Source organism: Diaphorina citri, unplaced genomic scaffold (assembly GCF_000475195.1).
Source record: "Diaphorina citri unplaced genomic scaffold, Diaci psyllid genome assembly version 1.1 scaffold1488, whole genome shotgun sequence".
Classification (NCBI taxonomy): Eukaryota; Metazoa; Arthropoda; class Insecta; order Hemiptera; family Psyllidae; genus Diaphorina; species Diaphorina citri.
In genome coordinates, this window is record NW_007378914.1 from 81,938 (window position 1) to 102,785 (window position 20,848).

At 37.3% G+C, this 20,848-nt stretch overlaps 4 protein-coding genes and 1 long non-coding RNA gene across 5 annotated transcripts; 1 reads left to right on the forward strand and 4 right to left on the reverse strand.

The window, feature by feature from the left end:
* Positions 1-448: 448 nt before the first annotated feature.
* Positions 449-5,167, reverse strand: LOC103516102 (putative uncharacterized protein DDB_G0289963). Its single transcript, XM_008481054.3, has 4 exons — positions 5,029-5,167; positions 3,609-3,773; positions 878-1,081; positions 449-567 (listed from the first exon to the last, which is right to left on the reverse strand). The coding sequence occupies exons 1-4, from the start codon at positions 5,078-5,080 to the stop codon at positions 449-451; spliced, it is 540 nt and encodes a 179-aa protein (XP_008479276.1). The 5' UTR covers positions 5,081-5,167.
* On the reverse strand, positions 1,927-2,437 carry LOC113470281. Its single transcript, XR_003393389.1, has 2 exons — positions 2,373-2,437; positions 1,927-2,164 (listed from the first exon to the last, which is right to left on the reverse strand). It is a non-coding gene; the product is annotated as an uncharacterized LOC113470281 (long non-coding RNA).
* Positions 5,168-5,935: 768 nt separating the features above from the next.
* Positions 5,936-7,151, forward strand: LOC103516103 (cytoplasmic tRNA 2-thiolation protein 1-like). Its single transcript, XM_008481055.3, has 3 exons — positions 5,936-6,255; positions 6,539-6,761; positions 7,069-7,151. Exons 1-3 carry the CDS (start codon positions 6,208-6,210, stop codon positions 7,149-7,151), a joined length of 354 nt encoding a protein of 117 aa, XP_008479277.1. The 5' UTR covers positions 5,936-6,207.
* Positions 7,152-8,177: 1,026 nt separating this feature from the next.
* On the reverse strand, positions 8,178-19,376 carry LOC103516104 (PRKCA-binding protein). The gene is made up of 3 exons (XM_008481056.3): positions 19,320-19,376; positions 9,424-9,553; positions 8,178-8,508 (listed from the first exon to the last, which is right to left on the reverse strand). Exons 1-3 carry the CDS (start codon positions 19,335-19,337, stop codon positions 8,348-8,350), a joined length of 309 nt encoding a protein of 102 aa, XP_008479278.1. The 5' UTR covers positions 19,338-19,376; the 3' UTR covers positions 8,178-8,347.
* LOC113470282 lies at positions 12,020-17,148 on the reverse strand. The gene is made up of 2 exons (XM_026828592.1): positions 17,085-17,148; positions 12,020-13,537 (listed from the first exon to the last, which is right to left on the reverse strand). Exon 2 carries the CDS (start codon positions 13,336-13,338, stop codon positions 12,418-12,420), a length of 921 nt encoding a protein of 306 aa, XP_026684393.1. The 5' UTR covers positions 13,339-13,537; positions 17,085-17,148; the 3' UTR covers positions 12,020-12,417.
* Positions 19,377-20,848: the final 1,472 nt, after the last annotated feature.

The following is a 20,848-nucleotide window of genomic DNA, read 5'->3' on the forward strand; positions in this document are numbered from 1 at the left end:
GCTCTCTTTAGGATTTGTTACGGGAGTCGTGGTTGGATCCACTTCTCCCCTTTGTCGACTGTGAGTCTGATTTGGGTTATCTGGTCGTACCACACTCTCTAGCTATCATCTATTGTATAATATTTCATTCACCTTATCTATAATTCGACTATCTGGTCCACGATGAAGTGGTAAAATCGGTTTCTCGGTTCTAAAAAAGAGAATATATAACATACAACATTCCGCGAACTAAATTCCTTGATACTGTACTACAACCTGATGTTCAAGTCCTAGGTAAATTGTACGACTCCGCTGGTAATGGGTATCATATACTTTTTTTTTTAGATACAGACGGTAACGGTAAGCCGGTTTCGATTCGACGATATTGTTGTTTCTCAGTTACATGTCTACTTAGATAGTAACATAAAGAAAGAACAAATGTCTATGTGTTGTTGTTAGTTAATGGGAGTTAAGATTTTGTACTCTGATTCAGAACGGCACTCCTGTGATTGGTTGTGGGTGGACCCGAGTCCTGACTGTCAGGGATTGGGTTACTATTGTCATCGTTCCTTGAGTTCTCAGTGGTGTCTGAAATAGAAATTTTTTTAAATATGAATTGTTTGATCATAATATTACACATGACCTTCCTGTTCCTCTTTTCATGTTGCTGCTGGGATTCAAACTCTAGTCCCCTTGGTTTTGAATTCCATGCCTTGAAAACTGCACTCCTGGGACTGAAGTTATACAAGAAAACCAATTGCACAGAAGACATACCAAAGTATAATATAAAGACCATTGTTAAAATTCCTTTAGGCTTTATTGAAATTGGTGGCAAAAAGGCCTCACTCAACTGAATAGCACCAATAGGAGTACAAGTGTATGTGTCCTACCAGCTTACCAGCACTTGGCTTCTTTCCATGGTCAAAATCTCTCCGGTGTTTGTTCCTGTTGTTGTTAGTGAACAAATTTCTCCGCTGTGAGTTATTCGAATAGTTGTCCCGTCCTCGTCTGAAGTGCTCCGCATGTCCACCATCCCTGTCTGTTGTGCCTTTTGCTGTGTACAGAGGTGAGTCAGGTTTTCTATTTCTCTTTAGCTCATTGCCTGACAGAAGACAAAACAGGTTATTTCTTAGTTTTGAATTGAAAAATCACAGGTTATTATAGGTATGGCTTCCAAAAGATACTATGATTTACATAATACCTGTTTTTTTTTTTTTTTTTTTTTTTTTTTACATTCCAAACAGTTTCCATCCTTTATCTCCTCCTCCCTCCTTCACGGTTGCTTCCTAGAAAAAAAAAAGTTATTCTGGCATTAGTCTCATTCTGGCAGTATAAGCAGGGTATATTCTTTCTATTCTATTCTATAACAAAACAAAGAATTTCTTGAAACATGGCCCTCGGAAAGTTAGGGTACACACATCATACAAATGGAGACACTGTCTTCCTTCTATTTATTTTTGGGCGAACATTACCTCCCTGTATCATTTTTTTACTTCTTTTTTTTTTCAAGTTAGAACTTCGAACTCTCTTTTTGCTCTCTTAATTATCCTGACCAAGTCCAAAAGTTCTTTACCTATCATCTCTGTCTCGTCTGCCATGGTGTCTACCACCACCTCCTCTATCATAGTACTCGTTGTAGTTACGTCTATTTTGATGAGGGTATTGATTGTTTTTGTTATCTGTAACAAGAAAGAATAAATGATAGATTCATTGTCATTGATGTTGTTGTTATAGCAGCTTTAGCTTTGGCCGAATGGCAATGGCAGAATAGATTTTTTTTTTCCATATACTGGGGTAATGGTCCCTAGTCATGTTTAAATGGATCCTGAACTGTAGTCAACCATCATGTCATAGTTCCTTAAATCAAGCCCCTTAAAAAATACAATATAAAGAAAAAATCTTGGCTCTTTGAATAAATCAGATGAATTGTCAGACACGTATGTCAATGGGCGTGAGTTTATTACCGCTTCACACTCACTCAATATCGTACTCAATTCTTCATAATCCACTGATGTACGTCCAAGTATTCTTCTTAATAGGTTCTTCACCAGTCCCATCATGCACTCCCACCCTCTCAAGGTGAACATTCTTTCCTTCATAATTGACGAAGTGATATCTATGAAGTCCTTTGCCTGTTCAGAACTGTGCAGGCTTGTTAAGCAGTTGTCAACATAGAAGCTTTCACCTAGAATTTCAACATAGCTCTTCATAATCCACTGATGTACGTCCAAGTATTCTTCGTAATAGGTTCTTCACCAGTCCCATCATGCACTCCCACCCTCTCAAGGTGAACATTCTTTCCTTCATAATTGACGAAGCGATATCTATGAAGTCCTTTGCCTGTTCAGAACTGTGCAGGCTTGTTAAACAGTTGTCAACATAGAAGCTTTCACCTAGAATTTCAACAAACGAGAGGGGATATGGTGACTTGTTTTCTTTAGCTAATTTCAAGGTGTTCAACTTTGAAATATCAATAATACTCTCTTCTGTATTTAGACCGGTGCGGATTCTATACCTCGCTGTAAACCACTCAAGTATGCTTATGAGAAGGAGATTGTTATGTACGCTTACTACAAGAAACTTGTGTACTTCTCTACGGAATGTATTTTTGCTCCCAACGCGTACCGGGGACATGCCCGGACCTTCCTCAAGCACCTGGAGAAAATCCGACCTGCTTCCATCATGGATATAATACACTCTGGTGAGTGAGCAACCTCCGTGGCCGAGTACGTATCACACTAGGCTTGCACTCCGGAGGACCCGGGTTCGATTCCCGGCGGGGTCGAAGTTTTTTCGGCTCTGTGCTTGTATTTTGGGGTGCACTCAGCCTCGTGAGGACAACTGAATAGCTACTTTAATCGAGTAGCGACCAGTGGCGGCATTACCATAACATAAAGAAAAATATAGAAATGTGAGAAATAATAAAGGAGACTCTTAGTGATGCTGTGATGTCCACAAAAATTGTGAAGAAGCTTTTTATTTTATTTTAACACTTTGGTGAGTTAAATAAATAAATGGAGTTTCTTTGTGTTATTATATCACTACTTTGATGCTCACTGCTGCATTGTAGGCGTGAACAGTCATAACTACAAGAATAGATTATTTAGCACTCAAATTTCAATATGCCCATACAATGTTCTGCCAAGTGTGGGAATCTAGCTGTTCTCAAGGTAGGTCAAGTTGAAGCCAACTTACTCAGCTTAGAAGGTATGCTGCCTTGTAAGCCCAAGTTTGTGGGTTCAATTCCTGCCCCAGGTAAACTTTATCCCAAAAAGATTAGGTTTGTTATTCCAGCCATAGGGTATCTACTACTGTCACTTTTGTGGTAAAATTCTCAAATCACATTGAAGAAAAAATTCCATACTTTTGTGGGAAATGAACCCTCAACTTCTAACTTCTTGATTACCTGTTGAGTGTCTTGACCACTACACTACCAGACTAGTCAGACTACTAGGAGTTACAAGTTCATTTTTTCCATTTCATTATTTGTTTCAGCGTCCCAAAACAGGTGACACATTGTGTAAAGAATGTTTCTTCCATCCTTTATCTCTTCCTCCCTCCTTCACGGTTGCTTCCTATATGTACCTTTCAAAATATTAGATAATTATTTTCATAAATTAATAACTCACTTGTGTCTTCAGTATTATTGTCATTTCTGTGTCCAGGCTCATCAGCCATTGTAGATTCGGGCTCAGCACTTTTCCTAAGAGGTCCAGAACCTCTTGTGTAAATTTGCTGTGCTCTCAAACCTTTCTTTGAGTTGTTATTGGATGATTTGCTGTCTTGTCCTGAATCTAAACATAAAATAATGTCTTTTATTGTGTTTATTCCTGTATATTTTTCTTTTAATACCTACCCACTGTTTGTAGAGTCAAAGTACATTGAAAAAAATCCTGCTAATTTCAATGTAAAAAAAAGTCAAATGGCCTTACTGTAACTGATAAATCCAATAAATAATAAAAGAAGAGACATAAATTTCAAAATTGACAAAAAAATCTCCTTTCTTAATACAGAAACATTTATCAAAATTAGCAGGTTAAAAAAAAATACCAAATAATCACCAACAATTCCCAGCACAATCTAATATTCTGGACCAGCCTGCATTTTATCTCTCTAGCAAGGCTACAATCTCACACATTGTTTATTTTTTAGTGTGGCAAGTTTGATTACCTTGCCTGTGGGTTCATGTGTGCTGAGAAATGAGCACAATCACTTCAAGGCTAATATTGAGTTCAGGGTCATTCTCATGATTTGGGGACAGATTAGAGATCTTGATACCGTACTTAATCTAAAAACCTTTAAGAGGGGTTCTGAGAACGTGAATGATTTTATTTTAAAACCAATTGCTATGCTGAGTAGATGATAGGGGTTGTATGACTCAAACAGAGCATAAACCCAAACATTGCAGCATGCAATGTGTGTACACACAACTTCAACTTCAACATCAACCAAGTTTGTGCAAGCTGGGAAATTGGTGGATTTTAGGGTAGGTATATCTCAAGGAAGCTAGGGACATTTTAGAGTATAGACTCTCGTAGAGAAAAAATGAAAATAATATAATTTCATAAGAAGTTAAGAAGACACAAATGGATTAGAAGACACAAATGGATCGGGCATATATACAGGCATAATAACTTCGTAGTCAACATCATTGAAGGAAGAGGAAGGCCCCGCATGAGCTTCATGGAGTATGCTGGCACAGATTCCTACAGTGAGCTGAAGAGATTAACCCAAGACAGAGGTAGGGGTTGTATGACTCAAACGGAGCATAAACCCAAACATTGCAGCATGCAATGTGTGTACACACAACTTCAACATCAACCAAGTTTGTGCAAGCTGGGAAATTGGTGGATTTTAGGGTAGGTATATCTCAAGGAAGCTAGGGACATTTTAGTACATTTTTATCACCGTCCACTATCCTTAGGAATCGAGAATTTCATGATAAAACAAAAATATCCCTAGGAAATTTTGAATTTGCTTGCTCCCCTGGAATGTCTTACTGGGGAAGTATATTTTGATCAAAGTGGAGATTATGAGGCTGTATCTTACCGTAATCATTCAGAGATTGTCCTACACTATCATTCTCGGTTATATTGTCCATTAATTAGAAAAAGTAAAGCTTTGGAAGAATTTCAAAGAAAATTTTATAGTCTATTTTTTACCACTCTTCACTTTTTTTAAAAAAAAATTAAAAAGAAAATGAGCCAAAGAAGTAGAAAAATGATAAGGTTTTTTTAACTCTTTGGGAGGTTTTTTCCCGTCAGATGGGATTTTTTTCTTTTCCCGCGGGTTTTTTTTTTAATTTTTCCCCCACCTTTGAAGAGAGAAAATTTTGAAATATAGTCTATTTTTTTACCACTCTTCACTTTTTAAAAAAAAATTAAAATGAAAATGAACCAAAGAAGTAAAAAAAATGATAAGGTTTTTTAACTCTTTGGGAGGTTTTTCCCGTCAGATGGGATTTTTTTTCCCGCGGGTTTTTTTTTTCAATTTTTTTCCCACCTTTGAAAATTGCACAAGTTGGCAATGTAGTTTTCAAACCGCGAAATTTTAAATTTTTATCATGTGTTTTTGTTCAATATTCAATGCAAGGTGGATTTTTTTGCTTTTTGCCAAGCAGACTGCAGACTTGGCGGATTTAATTCTTTTGAATACCTACCCTTTTCCCATAACCCCCATTAGCAAGGGAGGAAAAAGAGGAACAAAGTGCTGTGCTGTGATAATCAAAAATTCATCTTTTACCATTCAGGTATCCTAACCTGCCCGTTCCAATGTTGAGTAACCGTGAACAGTAGAAAAATGATAAGGTTTTTTAACTCTTTGGGAGGTTTTTTCCCGTCAGATGGGATTTTTTTCTTTTCCCGCGGGTTTTTTTTTTCAATTTTTCCCCACCTTTGAAAATTGCACAAGTTGGCAACGTAGTTTTGAAACCGCGAAATTTTAAATTTTTATCATGTGTTTTTGTTCAATCTTCAATGCAAGGTGTAGATTTTTTTTTGCTTTTTGCCAAGCAGACTTGGCGGATTTAATTCTTTTGAATACCTACCCTTTTCCCATAACCCCCATCCCCCATTAGCAAGGGAGGAAAAAGAGGAATAAAGTGCTGTGCTGTAATAATCAAAAATTCATCTTTTACCATTCAGGTATCCTAACCTGCCCATTCCAATGTTGAGTAACAGTGAACAGTCATAACTACAAGAATAGATTATTTAGCACCCAAATTTCAATATGCCCATACAATGTTCTGCCAAGTGTGGGAATCTAGCTGTTCTGAAGGTATGTCAAGTTGAAGCCAACTTACTCAGCTTGGAAGGTATGCTGCCTTGTAGGCCCAAGTTTGTGGGTTCAATTCCTGCCCCAGGTAAACTTTATCCCAAAAGATTAGGTTTGTTATTCCAGCCATAGGGTATGAAGAAAAAATTCCATACTTTTGTGGGGAATGAACCCTCAACTTCTAACTTCTTGATTACCTGTTGAGTGTCTTGACCACTACACTACCAGACTAGTCAGACTACCAGGAGTTACAAGTTCATTTTTTCCATTTCATTATTTGTTTCAGCGTCCCAAAACAGGTGACACATTGTGTAAAGAATGTTTCTTCCATGCATTTGAATTGGAAATCCACCACACTATCGTGACAAACAAGCTGTTTGAGAAACACCATCGCATTGCAATTGCAGCCTCGGGTGGCAAGGATAGTACAGTGTTGGCTCATGTTCTCAAAGTTCTGAATGAAAAGTACCAGTATGGTCTGGATTTGGTGCTACTATCCATAGATGAAGGTAACTATCATTATTTTAGGTAGGTACACTTGAAATATACTTATATGTAGTATGTACTTTGGAGGTGAAATTACTATCCATAGATGAAGGTAACTATCATTATTTTAGGTAGGTACACTTGAAATATACTTGTATGTAGTATGTACTTTGGAGGTGAAATAACAGGCAGTGTGACAGGCCAAGTTCCATAAGAAACCTGTCTGTAATGTTTGAGAGACTAGGACAGAAAACAAAAGTCCTGAGAAGTATGAACTTTTTTGAGCCTCTTCAAAACATTCACCCTAACTAATGACCAAACACTTCTCAGACTTGGGCACTGGTAGACTGTCCAGAACCTATCTGCACATTTTGAGAGACTTGGGCCAAAAACTAAAGTCCTGGGGAGAATGAACTTTTTCAAAACTTTCACTTTATTAAGAGAGACTAGGACAGAAAACAAAAGTCCTGAGAAGTATGAACTTTTTTGAGCCTTTTCAAAACAGTCACCCTAACTAATGACCAAACACTTCTCAGACTTGGGCACTGGTAGACTCTTCAGAACCTATCTGCACATTTTGAGAGACTTGGGCCAAAAACTAAAGTCCTGGGGAGAATGAACTTTTTCAAAACTTTCACTTTATTAAATACCTAACAGCCTAAAATTCAAGTCCTGAGAAACATGAATTCTTTTCCTAAAACTCAAGTCCTGATTAACATGAATTATTTTCACCTTTCAATACTTAATAATAATAATAATAATAGTGCTTATTTATACTGCTCACATAGGACTGAAAAGTCCCTTTACTCCAGCAGTAGACTACTACTATTATTGTGGTCAAATTCTCAAATTATATTGAGGATAAAATTCCTAGGGAAATCCTCGTTACATCTCAATTCCGAGTTGGCAGACCCCAGCAGAAGCAACGTTGCGCGACTAGGAACCAGCAGCGATAGCACGTTGAATGCACCAATTCCCAGTGAATCATTGATGTTAAGCAACGTTGCGCAACTAAGAGCCATTAGCGATAGCGCGAAAAAAAAAAAAATCACCTCTGTGCTGCCTCTGAGTGCACAGAGACGTATAATAAAATACGATTATAGATTCACCTCATCGATCAATTCTTCACAGCGGTGGAAGTTGAGTGAAAATTTCGAGACTGAATGAACTATGAATATGATACATGTGTCTTCTTCTTCTTCTTCTTCTACTTTTTTTTTCGCCTTTCCCCGTGTTCAGACGGGGTCAGCGTTTTTCGTCAGCCTCTCAATCAGCCCTAACTAGGATGATTGCTTTGGGCTGACATTTGGTTTTGGTTACAAGTTTTATGAGTGGATGCCCTTCGCACTCAACCTTTGCTATTTCTTTAGCAAGGGAAATTCAGGCTGGTATACTCCCTGTTTAAATTCCCCAGGCAGGCTAAGCTGGTCTACTCCCTGTTTAACGTCCCCCAGCCAGACATCCTAACATATATGTATACATATGTAGAAATTAAGATTTGTTATATCATCCTTGAGAAGGAAAGCAGTCGTTTGTGAGAGGCAACGCCACACACATGATGTGTTCTGCCTTTTCTGGTGCCTCTTTGCATAGACGGCAGGTAGGTGTCTCAGCTATCCAATCTACCTTTATAAACTCGCAAGATTCCGAGGAATCCTTTGAGTACTTTCTTGCAGTGTTCCACCAGACCCTTGTACATTTGTTCCGTGTTCTCTAGCTCTTCCATTTTCTTCACCAGGGTGTCATTACACAGAATAGCTCGGGATAGACCTGGAATTAATCGAAATTAGAACTCCTTAGATGGAAACGTATCTAAAGACATTATTGTTTTTGTTGTTGTTGTTCCAGATGTTGATTTGAATCCCTCTGATCCTGTAGGATTTTCTTTCGTAACTCCAGCTTGTTCCTTATCCATTAGTTTTTCTATACTTTGGTTCAGGCCCTGGAGATAATCATCAAGAAGGCTATCTAAAGAATTTTATTTGTGTTGGTCATAAATGCTTTTCACAAATGTCGTTCCCCGCTTAATACACTACCCTAAATTTTATGACTTGACTTGAAGCCGAACCACCAACCTCCAGATCCAAAGTCCAACGTGCTAATCACTACACGACTGAGGTTGGTTGAAACATCCTATCTGTTATAGACAGTACACCTCCAAGAGGAAAAATGTCCTGCTCTTGTTTTACATTGCCCTGTGGCGATAGCGCGTTGAATACACCAGTTCCTAATGGATCGCAGAAGTTAAACAAGTTTGCGCACGGTTGGTATCTGGATGCTTACGAAGAATATACTTTGGTTATTGCCCTGTGGCGATAGCGCGTTGAATACACCAGTTCCTAATGGATCGCAGAAGTTAAACAAGTTTGCGCACGGTTGGTATCTGGATGGGTGACCATCTGGGCAATTGCATGCTAAAGACAGCAGCTATAGGCCAGCTGATGTTACAGCTCTATCAAACAAAAACTTTGGTAGGTACCTTTAACAATATTTACTAGACAAATGTGTTTTCTTCTATAAATTATTAAAATTACCCCCTCCAAATTTTTATAAACTCACCCAAGCCAGCTGATGTTACAGCTCTATCAAACAAAAACTTTGGTACCTTTAACAATATTTACTAGACAAATGTGTTTTCTTCTATAAATTATTAAAATTACCCCCTCCAAATTTTTATAAACTCACCCAAAGCGTCAGCAGTGGTAGTACTCATGTTTTCCACCAGACGGTGTTTGACTTTCTTGAGGACAATATCTAGAGATTTGCCTTGTTGAGGATCTGCATGCAGCTTGTTGTATTTGATGCTCACTTCTCTCTGAAAATAAGAATCATTTTGACCCCTAAGTAACCTTGAAGACCCTGAGGGAACTTTGAAGGTGACTGAAGGTCACCTCCTATGCTGACGCCCGAAAATTTGAGTAGGTATTAAAATCTAGGTACTCTTTCAGTGGACTACTTAGTCAGTGAGGGAAATCCCTAGAAGTTGTAGAAATATAGGTTATTAGGAGTAGTCCACTGAGTTGAGATGTGAACTGAAAATAGTAGCAGTTCTTTTTCTATAACGAGCTCGGTACTATGGTCAAGGCTCCGTTGATGACGCTTCTGTTTATTAACATGGTTTGTTTATTTTCTCTGGGGTTGGTACTAGGCGAGGGCTAGGAGTAGTCCACTGAGTTGAGTTGTGAACTGAAAATAATAGCAGTTCTTTTTCTATAACGAGGGTCGGTACTAGAGATGGGTAATACTGAATACATTCGTGCGTCTATCCGATTACTTTAGTGAGTACAAAAGTATTCGAATACTTTTTACTCGTACTCATCATAATATCATCGGATGGAAACGAATCCTTAGATAGAAACGTATCTAAAGAATTTTATTTGTGTTGGTCATAAATGCTTTTCACAAATAATGTCGTTCCCCGCTTAATACACTACGCTAAATTTTATGACTTGACTTGAAGCCGAACCACCAACCTCCAGATCCAAAGTCCAACGTGCTAATCACTACACGACTGAGGTTGGTTCTCTGTTGGGATATCGATTAGTGGGGAATCCATTTAGCTGCTTGTATAAAAGGAGGTTGTCAATTGATATGTTCTACGCCTTCAGGTCGTGGGGCAAGACAGAAGATCTCTTTACGATCCGTATCTGCGGATACGGATCGTGCGTCTATCCGATTACTTTAGTGAGTACAAAAGTATTCGAATACTTTTTACTCGTACTCATCATAATATCATCGCGTAATCCGATGCGATCCGATCTTTTCTCTTCTCTTCTTGTTCTTGTACTCAACTCAATAGTCGAATACACAATACATTACTCATAGGATTCTATCTAAATCATAAAGATACCTATTTACTCTTTTTCACTCACGGATACTTTTTTTCAGTAATCGAGTATTTCTTGTTGCGATCCGGATCGTACGGATATTGTGACGATCCGTATTTTAGATCTCTTTATGATTTTTTTAAAAGGTTCGGTTTTTATGTGCAATTTCAGTATTAATAAAAATGTACCTAACACTCTAATTCTATAGAATTTTTCTAGTGAGGTCTGTACACAGACAAGTATTTTAGTCTCTTGTGACACAGGAGTCATAAACTTTATTCAATTTTATTAGATATAACGTTAGTATGTTTTTAAGTAGGTATGTTAGAAATAAATTATAATTAAGAAGAAGAGAAGAGAGAAGAGCAGTACTGGAAGGCTGAGAGCAGTACTGGAAGGCTGGAGCTATGATACGATTGATGAAATTCTCATTAGCATTTAACAATAATAGACACTAGAGAACAGACCCAGGAGTAAAAAAAAGGTTGTGAAACACCCATTTATTAATATCATTATTAGATTATTACTACTATTATTATTTTATCTATATACTCGTAAGATAACTTGGTACTCGTAAGTGTAATAGCTCCAGCCGAAAAAATTCAAAAGCGGATCACAACTACACAATACATACATGCGATACAAAAAGCGAGGTACTTGTTCAGAAGACACGTCAATGAAAAATTTCTACAAAAACTTTGGACCGATTGCGACACTTTCTCATGGTCTGTGTTGCAGCTTGTTATTCATCAGTCTGACGGTTTATGAGGGTAAGAGATAATTTACCAATCATTTATTAATTATTAATAAAAGCAGTGAAGATTTTTAGTGCGGTACAGAACAGCTACGATTTTACAGACAAACAAAATACTACTTAGGACAGTGAAATAACTAAATAAGTGAGGCCAAAAAGTTACCAACTTGTTCAATTCAAAGTTTATACCTACTGTATAAGTTCAATTATTAATTCAATTAACTGTGTATTTTTATTTATTTATTTAAATATCAACTGCATAAAATGTGTGAAAGCCTATTTTTTGTTATATCTCTACATCTACTGTGGTTCACTCAAATGTTTATAATTCTTTTTGTAAAAATAATAATAATATAAATCTATTTTTCAACTATTATTATTCGAGTCTTTAATAGATATCTGGAAAAAGCCTTTTATGTAACAGATATGTACAGCTACTACTTATACTTTCTGTATTCTCCTATGGCCACACAAAATTGTTTCTAAAGGTGTGTCCACACATAGTCGACAAACCATCGATCGACCGACCGTCGATCCACAATAAATTTACATCGATCGACGGCCGTCTATGTGTGGACATACCCTAATACGAGTATTCTATCAAAGACTCTACACTTGCAAACTCACATACACTTCTGATATGTGCTTCTAAACTTTTAATACAGCTTGCCTATTGCCTACATTCTCAAACTTTAGCCATCGATCGACCGACCGACCGTCGATCCACATCGATTCACAATAAATTTACATCGATCGACAGCCGTCTATGTGTGGACATACCCTAATACGAGTATTCTATCAAAGAGTCTACACTCTCTACACTTGCAAACTCACATACACTTCTGATATGTGCTTCTAAACTTTTAATACAGCTTGCCTATTGCCTACATTCTCAAACTTTAAACATCTTTCAAATACAGCTCATCTATTGACTACAGTCACACTCTTATTTTATTCTTCTATCAAATACACCAGGTCTATCGTCTACATTACTTCTTTTATGTGCTTCTAATCTTCAAATACAGCTTGTCTGTTGTCTACACTCACATATAGTTTTGATATTATGTGCTTCTAATACACCTGGTCTATCGTTTACACTCACATGTAGTTCTGATATTCGTAAGGCACGCTGTTGTACTGGTCCTCATGCAGTTCTGCATTACATTCATGTACTCCATGGCTCTTCTCGAGTACAACTTGTTCAAGAGCTTTCATTTCATGTCTGCATCTCCTTTCGTATCTCTTGTGGTAGTCTTCAATAGTGTAGGTTTGTTCGAGGACGGTTAGGTTGGATATACTTTCTGTATCATTAGTAAGAGTTGCAGATTTGTCATTTTTGTCTTTATTGTCATATGAATTCCTTTGAAGATCAGCAGTTTCTTCTATCTTTGTGTTTATCTCAGTTTTTTCGCTAGTTCTTTCTTTTGTTTCGTTTACATTTGGACTGAATCTCTCGTTTTTAAAAGTACTTTCATTTTTTCGGTATTCTTGTCTGTCTTTGAATGATTCGGGAACGTTTCCTGCTCTGTCTTTGCTTACTATTTTGTCAATTGTTTGATTGACTTTGTCCATGTTGGCTATGAATGTTTTCAATTCGTCTTTTCCCTTAATCGCGGATTTGCTATCTGTGTTGGTCTCAAGCACTTTGTTGTCTGTTCCTGTGTTGGTCTCAAGTTCTGCAGGTTTGTCCATGTGTCTGTCCATTTGTTTGTTAATATCTATGCTTGCATCTATTTGCTTGATGTCATTTCCTTTTCCAATGTCCTCTATAGTTAGCACTTGGTCTGCACTGTCGTCTATTAGTAGTACAAGATTGCTTGCCCCCATTATTGTTTTTGTTGTTGTTGTTCCAGATGTTGATTTGAATCCCTCTGATCCTGTAGGATTTTCTTTCGTAACTCCAGCTTGTTCCTTATCCATTAGTTTTTCTATACTTTGGTTCAGGCCCTGGAGATAATCATCAAGAAGGCTGTTGGTTTCAGTTGACTCTGTTGGGATATCGATTAGTGGGGAATCCATTTAGCTGCTTGTATAAAAGGAGGTTGTCAATTGATATGTTCTACGCCTTCAGGTCGTGGGGCAAGACAGAAGATCTCTTTATGATTTTTTTAAAAGGTTCGGTTTTTATGTGCAATTTCAGTATTAATAAAAATGTACCTAACACTCTAATTCTATAGAATTTTTCTAGTGAGGTCTGTACACAGACAAGTATTTTAGTCTCTTGTGACACAGGAGTCATAAAGTACATTCTAAGATATAACGTTTTAGTATGTTTTTTAAGTAGGTAAATGTTAGAAATAAATTATAATTAAGAAGAAGAGAAGAGAGAAGAGCAGTACTGGAAGGCTGAGAGCAGTACTGGAAGGCTGGAGCTATGATACGATTGATGAAATTCTCATTAGCATTTTAACAATAATAGACACTAGAGAACAGACCCAGGAGTAAAAAAAGGTTGTGAAACACCCATTTATTAATATCATTATTAGATTATTACTACTATTATTATTTTATCTATATACTCGTAAGATAACTTTGGTACTCGTAAGTGTAATAGCTCCGGCGAAAAAAATTCAAAAGCGGATCACAACTAGATACACAATACATACATGCGATACAAAAAGCGGGGTACTTGTTCAGAAGACACGTCAATGAAAAATTTCTACAAAAACTTTGGACCGATTGCGACACTTTCTCATAACTGGTAACATAGCTTCGCTATAACTATAGTAATAGAAATTAAAAATTATAGGGTTAGGTTAAACACAAAAAGGAGCTTTCTTTTTCATTGTCGTGGCTTCTGAATAATTACCGAAAGCGGAACAAATACATACATGCGGTCTTCAGGCGACATGGTGGTGTGGTTGTCGGTCAGCAACCACTGCCAGGTATCTAGCGGCGTGTACTGGATGCGACTATAGTCATGCATGTCACGCTCCATGTTGAACATGCTCATCTCTGTCATGTAACTGAGAGGTTGGGTGGTAGAGAACGTCAAGTGGTTTACAGCAGACAGGGGAAGCGAAGGTGATAGGGAATGGTAATACACAAGGTTACAGCCCGTTCACAGTGCACGAATTTTTCTTCGTCCGAAGTTGCCTTTTTTTTTCTCGAATTTTTCTTCGTTGGCAAAACACGCTAATCCATTTGTATATGCCAAAAAAAAAACCCCTTGACGAAGAAAAATCCATTCGTGCATTGTAAACTGTTAAGGCAAGTTTCGGCTTGGAAAAAAAATCTATGATTTTCTTTTGTATTTCTTAAGCCGAATCTAGCCTATCCTTGTTACAAACACAAAGACAAAAATTGTAAACACAAGGAAATCATGCCAAGCAAGACTACTGACCACAAACTACATTTTTGTAGATTTACTACAGTGATAGTGACTACATACTTAGTTACTACAAAAGCACGAACACTACTACAGAAACACTGACGGAAAATGAGGCAAACAAAAAATAAGGGCTCGATCTACAGTCTCATGTCGACTTTATGTTGATCCATTTGTGGATATTTTGTTCATTTGCGCTCGTATAATGCAATTCAACATGAGGGTTTTTAAATTTTCCTGTGACTAAATGAAATTGGCTTGAGGAAAACTTTTCGGTTTTCGGGCATTTTATTTAGCCAGTTGGAATTTTTGGATGGTCTCCTATTCCTATGACTCCTATCCTAATATTATACCTGCTAACAGTCGCGTCCTTGGACCATACTGGGATAGCATACCAAATTTCATCGCTTTACGACAAACGGTTCTTGAGATATTTTGTTCACAACCTTTTCAACATTTTCCACGAAATGAGGGTTAAGTAACAATTACTTTGGTTAATATCTGGATGGGTGATTATCCGATTTTTGCCAAATTGTTACAGTCGCGTCCTTGGACCATATCGGGATAGCATACCAAATTTCATTTCTCTACTACAAACCGTTCTTGAGATATTTTGTTCACAACCTTTTCAACATTTTCCACGAAATGAGGGTTAAGTAACAATTACTTTGGTTGATATCTGGATGGGTGACTATCCGATTTTTATCAAATTGTTACAGTCGCGTCGTTGGACCATACCGGGATAGCATACCAAATTTCATTTCTCTACGACAAACCGTTCTTGAGATATTTTGTTCACAACTTTCTACTCTTTTCCCATTTAAATTTCATTTCTCTACGACAAACCGTTCTTGAGATATTTTGTTCACAACTTTCTACTTTTTCCCATTTAAACCTGTACGAATTTCATTTCTCTACGACAAACCGTTCTTGAGATATTTTGTTCACAACTTTCTACTTTTTCCCATTTAAACCTGTAGATAGCATAAAAATTTCATTTCTCTACGACAAACCGTTCTTGAGATATTTTGTTCACAACTTTCTACTTTTTCCCATTTAAACCTGTACGAATTTCATTTCTCTACGACAAACCGTTCTTGAGATATTTTGTTCACAACTTTCTACTTTTTCCCATTTAAACCTGTAGATAGCATAACAAATTTCATTTCTACGACAAACCGTTCTTGAGATATTTTGTTCACAACTTTCTACTTTTTCCCATTTAAACCTGTAGTACGTACGTACGGAAATGGGTCACATTTACTGGGTCGATCATGCTAGGTTTTGTTTCATGCAAACCGGGTCCGATGTGTGGGAAGACTTACATTTTGTCCTCCTCTAAGAAATAATCCTCATACTCCATCTTTGCCTGGACCCTGAATCAAGCCTAGACTATGCCAAAGTTACGTGTTTTATACAGGATCTAGTGTGAGTCTTTATTAATTCCTGAATAATAGATATATGTATTTTAACAAAGGATAGGTATCAAGTATCTAAATTATAATACTGTGCTACACAAGTCTTGTGGTGGATTTCACGAATGGGAGAATTTTTAATGATCCAAAATGGAGTTTTTAATGATCCAAAAAGGATGAGTTTTTAAAAGCTCCTTTGTGAAATCTCTCATTAAAAGTCATTGGTGAAATCCAAAAAGGATAGGTATCAAGTATCTAAATTATATTACTGTGCTACACAAGTCTTGTGGTGGATTTCACTAATGGGAGAATTTTTAATGATCCAAAAAGGAAGAGTTTTTAAAAGCTCCCTTTGTGAAATCTCTCATTAAAAGTCATTGGTGAAATCCACCATTAATGTATAATGTATAAGAAAGAATGGTTGGTTCCAACTAAAAGATTTTTTATTATTATTCTTGATTATTTCTGGTTTCACATTTTCAGGAAATTTTGTTCTGCCGCGGCAGGGAGAATTTTTAATGATCCAAAAAGGAGGAGTTTTTAAAAGCTCCTTTGTAAAATCTCTCATTAAGTCATTGGTGAAATCCACCATTAATGTATTAAAGAAAGAATGGTTGGTTCCAACTAAAAGATTTTTTTTATATTATTCTTGATTATTTCTGGTTTCACATTTTCAGGAAATTTTGTTCTGCCGCGGCAGGGATTTGAACCCACAGACTCCGGATCAGTAATGAAATCCATGACCATCCATTCTTTCTTAACAACCACAGTGCTATTCTAATTGAGCGGTTTTTTTTTCTACTTGATTTTATACTTTTAACTAATTTTCTCTCTCCTCTCTATTACAGATTGGAATAAAAAAAAGAAGCAATTTTGACTTTTTAGACAGGACGCAGATAAGGAATTTTTATGAGACGGATTAGATTTATCTGGCACGCACCCAGCAAATATTGTCTCTTCTCGTCTTAGAAGAAGCAGATTACAGTGTTATAGGAACCTAATAGCTGCAAAAACTTATTTACATATTTTATTAATCACCAATATTCCATGGGCAAAAGAAGTCCTGTTTTAATTGAATCACTCTTGGATACTATAGGTACCTATGTACTATGTACCTACATATACTTGAATAATTTTAAGTGATAGGTAAAAAATAAATAGGAACTTGAAAAAGGAAAAATCGTGAAAGCCCAAACTTTGCTTTCAAAAGACCATAAAATTGTAGATTTCAGCTAACAAAAATTATTTAAAATAAAATAACAAAAAAAAAAAAAAAAACAAAAACAAAAAAAATACCACACTATTTCGACCACGTAGTCTCACCTAGAACCAAAAGCAACCACAGTTTTTTTTGGAGGTCCGTGGTTCGAGTCCAAGTCAAGTCATGAAATCTAGTGAGGTGCATTTTTTTTTTTATTTATTTATTTCGTACCAATAAAACAACTGCTACATTAGACGCTTGGTGTCTGTGTCGTAGTATGCCTCTCATCAGAATTTATTTATTTCGTACCAATAAAACAACTGCTACATTAGACGCTTGGTGTCTGTGTCGTAGTATGCCCAGCCTGTAATACCTAGAACCAAAAGCAACCACAGTTTATTTTGGAGGTCCGTGGTTCGAGTCCAAGTCAAGTCATGAAATCTAGTGAGGTGCATTTTTTTTTTTTATTTCGTACCAATGAAACAACTGCTACATTAGACGCTTGGTGTCTGTGTCGTAGTATGCCTCTCATCAGATGGGCGAAAAGAGAATTATTAATCAGGGAATTACTCTACGCTCTACGGGATGGACATGCTACGACACAGACCGTACGAGTCTATTGTAGCAGTTGTGTCATTGCTACGAATGACATTTGTGACCAGCATCAGGGAATTACTCTACGGGATGGACATGCTACGACACAGACCGTACGAGTCTATTGTAGCAGTTGTGTCATTGCTACGAATGACATTTGTGACCAGCATAACCATTTCTCCTTCAAAATCGAAAGGATCTTTTAAATCTTTAAAAGATACCTATCTACCTTTATCAATTATCACGTACAAACAGACGAACCAAATCAAAAGTCGTCGAGCTAAAACTTAAAAAAAGAAATCTTTAAAAGATACCTATCTACCTTTATCAATTATCACGTACAAACAGACGAACCAAATCAAAAGTCGTCGAGCTAAAACTTAAAATTCACTTCATTCTATCACAATGAATCTTTTGTGCTAACATAATTTCATTACATTTTTCCAGGTCCTGAGAGGTCGTTGAAAATAAGGTTGACCAAATCAAAAAAAATCTGGGCAAGCGAACTGAAAGCACAAGATAGAGAAGCATGGAGACAGCAAGTTTGGAGGATAATATAGCAACCTTCTGAATAGAAGACGCTACCATGATGATGATGATGGAAATTTCGAGACTGAATGAACTATGAATACTATGATACATGTGTCTTCTTCTTCTTCTTCTTCTTCTTCTTCTTCTTCTTCTTCTTCTACTTTTTTTTTCGCCTTCTCCCGTGTTCAGACGGGGTCGGCGTTTTTCGTCAGCCTCTCAATCAGCCCTAACTAGGATGATTGCTTTGGGCTGACATTTGGTTTTGGACGCCTCCGTTGTGGCTCGTCCTCGTACATGTGTCTTCTTCTTCTACTTTTTTTTCCGCCTTTCCCCGTGTTCTGACGGGGTCGGCGTTTTTCGTCAGCCTCTCAATCAGCCCTAACTAGGATGATTGTTTTGGGCTGACATTTGGTTTTGGTTACAAGTTTTATGAGTGGATGCCCTTCGCACTCAACCTTTGCTATTTCTTTAGCAAGGGAAATTCCTAGTCGGTACTATGGTCAAGGCTCCGTTGATGACGCTTCTGTTTATTAACATGGTTTGTTTATTTTCTCTGGGGTTGGTACTAGGCGAGGGTCAATGGTCGGTTCTCCGTTGTGGCTCGTCCTCGTACATGTGTCTTCTTCTTCTTCTACTTTTTTTTCGCCTTTCCCCGTGTTCAGACGGGGACGGCGTTTTTCGTCAGCCTCTCAATCAGCCCTAACTAGGATGATTGCTTTGTGCTGACATTTGGTTTTGGTTACAAGTTTTATGAGTGGATGCCCTTCGCACTCAACCTTTGCTATTTCTTTAGCAAGGGAAATTCAGGCTGGTATACTCCCTGTTTAAAGTCCCCATCAGGCAGACTAAGCTGGTCTACTCCCTGTTTAACGTCCCCCAGCCAGACATCCTAACATATATACATATGTACAAATTAACATTTAGCGCTTACCTCTACTGACTGAATCATCTTGGCTACTTCCACCTTGGTTTTGCCTTTAACACAGGCTCTCAGGCAGACTAAGCTGGTCTACTCCCTGTTTAACGTCCCCCAGCCAGACATCCTAACATATATATGTACAAATTAACATTTAGCGCTTACCTCTACTGACTGAATCATCTTGGCTACTTCCACCTTGGTTTTGCCTTTAACACAGGCTCAACACGCTAATCCATTTGTATATGCCAAAAAAAAAACCCCTTGACGAAGAAAAATCCATTCGTGCATTGTAAACTGTTAAGGCAAGTTTCGGCTTGGAAAAAAAATCTATGATTTTCTTTTGTATTTCTTAAGCCGAATCTAGCCTATCCTTGTTACAAACACAAAGACAAAAATTGTAAACACAAGGAAATCATGCCAAGCAAGACTACTGACCACAAACTACATTTTTGTAGATTTACTACAGTGATAGTGACTACATACTTAGTTACTACAAAAGCACGAACACTACTACAGAAACACTGACGGAAAATGAGGCAAACAAAAAATAAGGGCTCGATCTACAGTCTCATGTCGACTTTATGTTGATCCATTTGTGGATATTTTGTTCATTTGCGCTCGTATTTTTCCAAAATGCAATTCAACATAAGGGTTTTTAAATTTTCCTGTGACTAAATGAAATTGGCTTGAGGAAAACTTTTCGGTTTTCGGGCATTTTATTTAGCCAGTTGGAATTAATGCAATTCAACATGAGGGTTTTTAAATTTTCCTGTGACTAAATGAAATTGGCTTGAGGAAAACTTTTCGGTTTTCGGGCATTTTATTTAGCCAGTTGGAATTTTTGGATGGTCTCCTATGACTCCTATCCTAATATTATACCTGCTATCCTGCTAATAATGATAAGTCGGTGTGTTTTCACTTTCCTTATCCTATAAAAAGGATTTTTTTTTCAATTTAAGTTCTGAGAACTGGGGACTGCAGTGTCCATGTCAAAATTGTAGGTTATTTTCGAGTCCCTAGGAAAATGGTTGTTTGATCTAAATTCCCGTAGCTATTTATTTCCTTTCCCCAGTCTTGTATTGAAAATCATTAGTGGAGTTTGGCTCCTGGTATACGTAGGTACCTATTGTCTATGGCTATGGGGACCCCTATATGCACGAGTAGGTAGTAGGTAGGTATTCTTCTATTTGGAATTAAAACACACCTGTGCCATACCTTACTGATAGTGGAGTAGGTGCGTTCTGTGACCTGTTTATGTCTCGACTGTTTTTTTTTTTTGCTTTCATTTTTTCGGTATTCTTGTTTGTCTTTGAATGATTCGGGAACGTTTCCTGCTCTGTCTTTGCTTACTATTTTGTCAATTGTTTGATTGACTTTGTCCATGTTGGCTATGAATGTTTTCAATTCGTCTTTTCCCTTAATCGCGGATTTGCTATCTGTGTTGGTCTCAAGCACTTTGTTGTCTGTTCCTGTGTTGGTCTCAAGTTCTGCAGGTTTGTCCATGTGTCTGTCCATTTGTTTGTTAATATCTATGCTTGCAT

What these genes read in the sequence shown, in the direction of transcription:
- LOC103516102 (XM_008481054.3), bottom strand. Translation starts at nt 5,080, where the DNA reads ATGGACAATATAACCGAGAATGATAGTGTAGGACAATCTCTGAATGAT. An exon ending in ACAATCTCTGAATGATTACG is followed by an intron (nt 3,774 to 5,028) that starts GTAAGATACAGC and finishes TTTTATGTTTAG; the next exon opens with ATTCAGGACAAGACAGCAAA. An exon ending in CAATAATACTGAAGACACAA is followed by an intron (nt 1,082 to 3,608) that starts GTGAGTTATTAA and finishes GTCTTCTGTCAG; the next exon opens with GCAATGAGCTAAAGAGAAAT.
- LOC103516103 (XM_008481055.3), top strand. Translation starts at nt 6,208, where the DNA reads ATGCCCATACAATGTTCTGCCAAGTGTGGGAATCTAGCTGTTCTGAAG. An exon ending in GGAATCTAGCTGTTCTGAAG is followed by an intron (nt 6,256 to 6,538) that starts GTATGTCAAGTT and finishes TATTTGTTTCAG; the next exon opens with CGTCCCAAAACAGGTGACAC. An exon ending in GCTACTATCCATAGATGAAG is followed by an intron (nt 6,762 to 7,068) that starts GTAACTATCATT and finishes AACACTTCTCAG; the next exon opens with ACTTGGGCACTGGTAGACTG.
- LOC113470282 (XM_026828592.1), bottom strand. Translation starts at nt 13,338, where the DNA reads ATGGATTCCCCACTAATCGATATCCCAACAGAGTCAACTGAAACCAAC.
- LOC103516104 (XM_008481056.3), bottom strand. An exon ending in TACCACTGCTGACGCTTTGG is followed by an intron (nt 8,509 to 9,423) that starts GTGAGTTTATAA and finishes GATTAATTCCAG; the next exon opens with GTCTATCCCGAGCTATTCTG.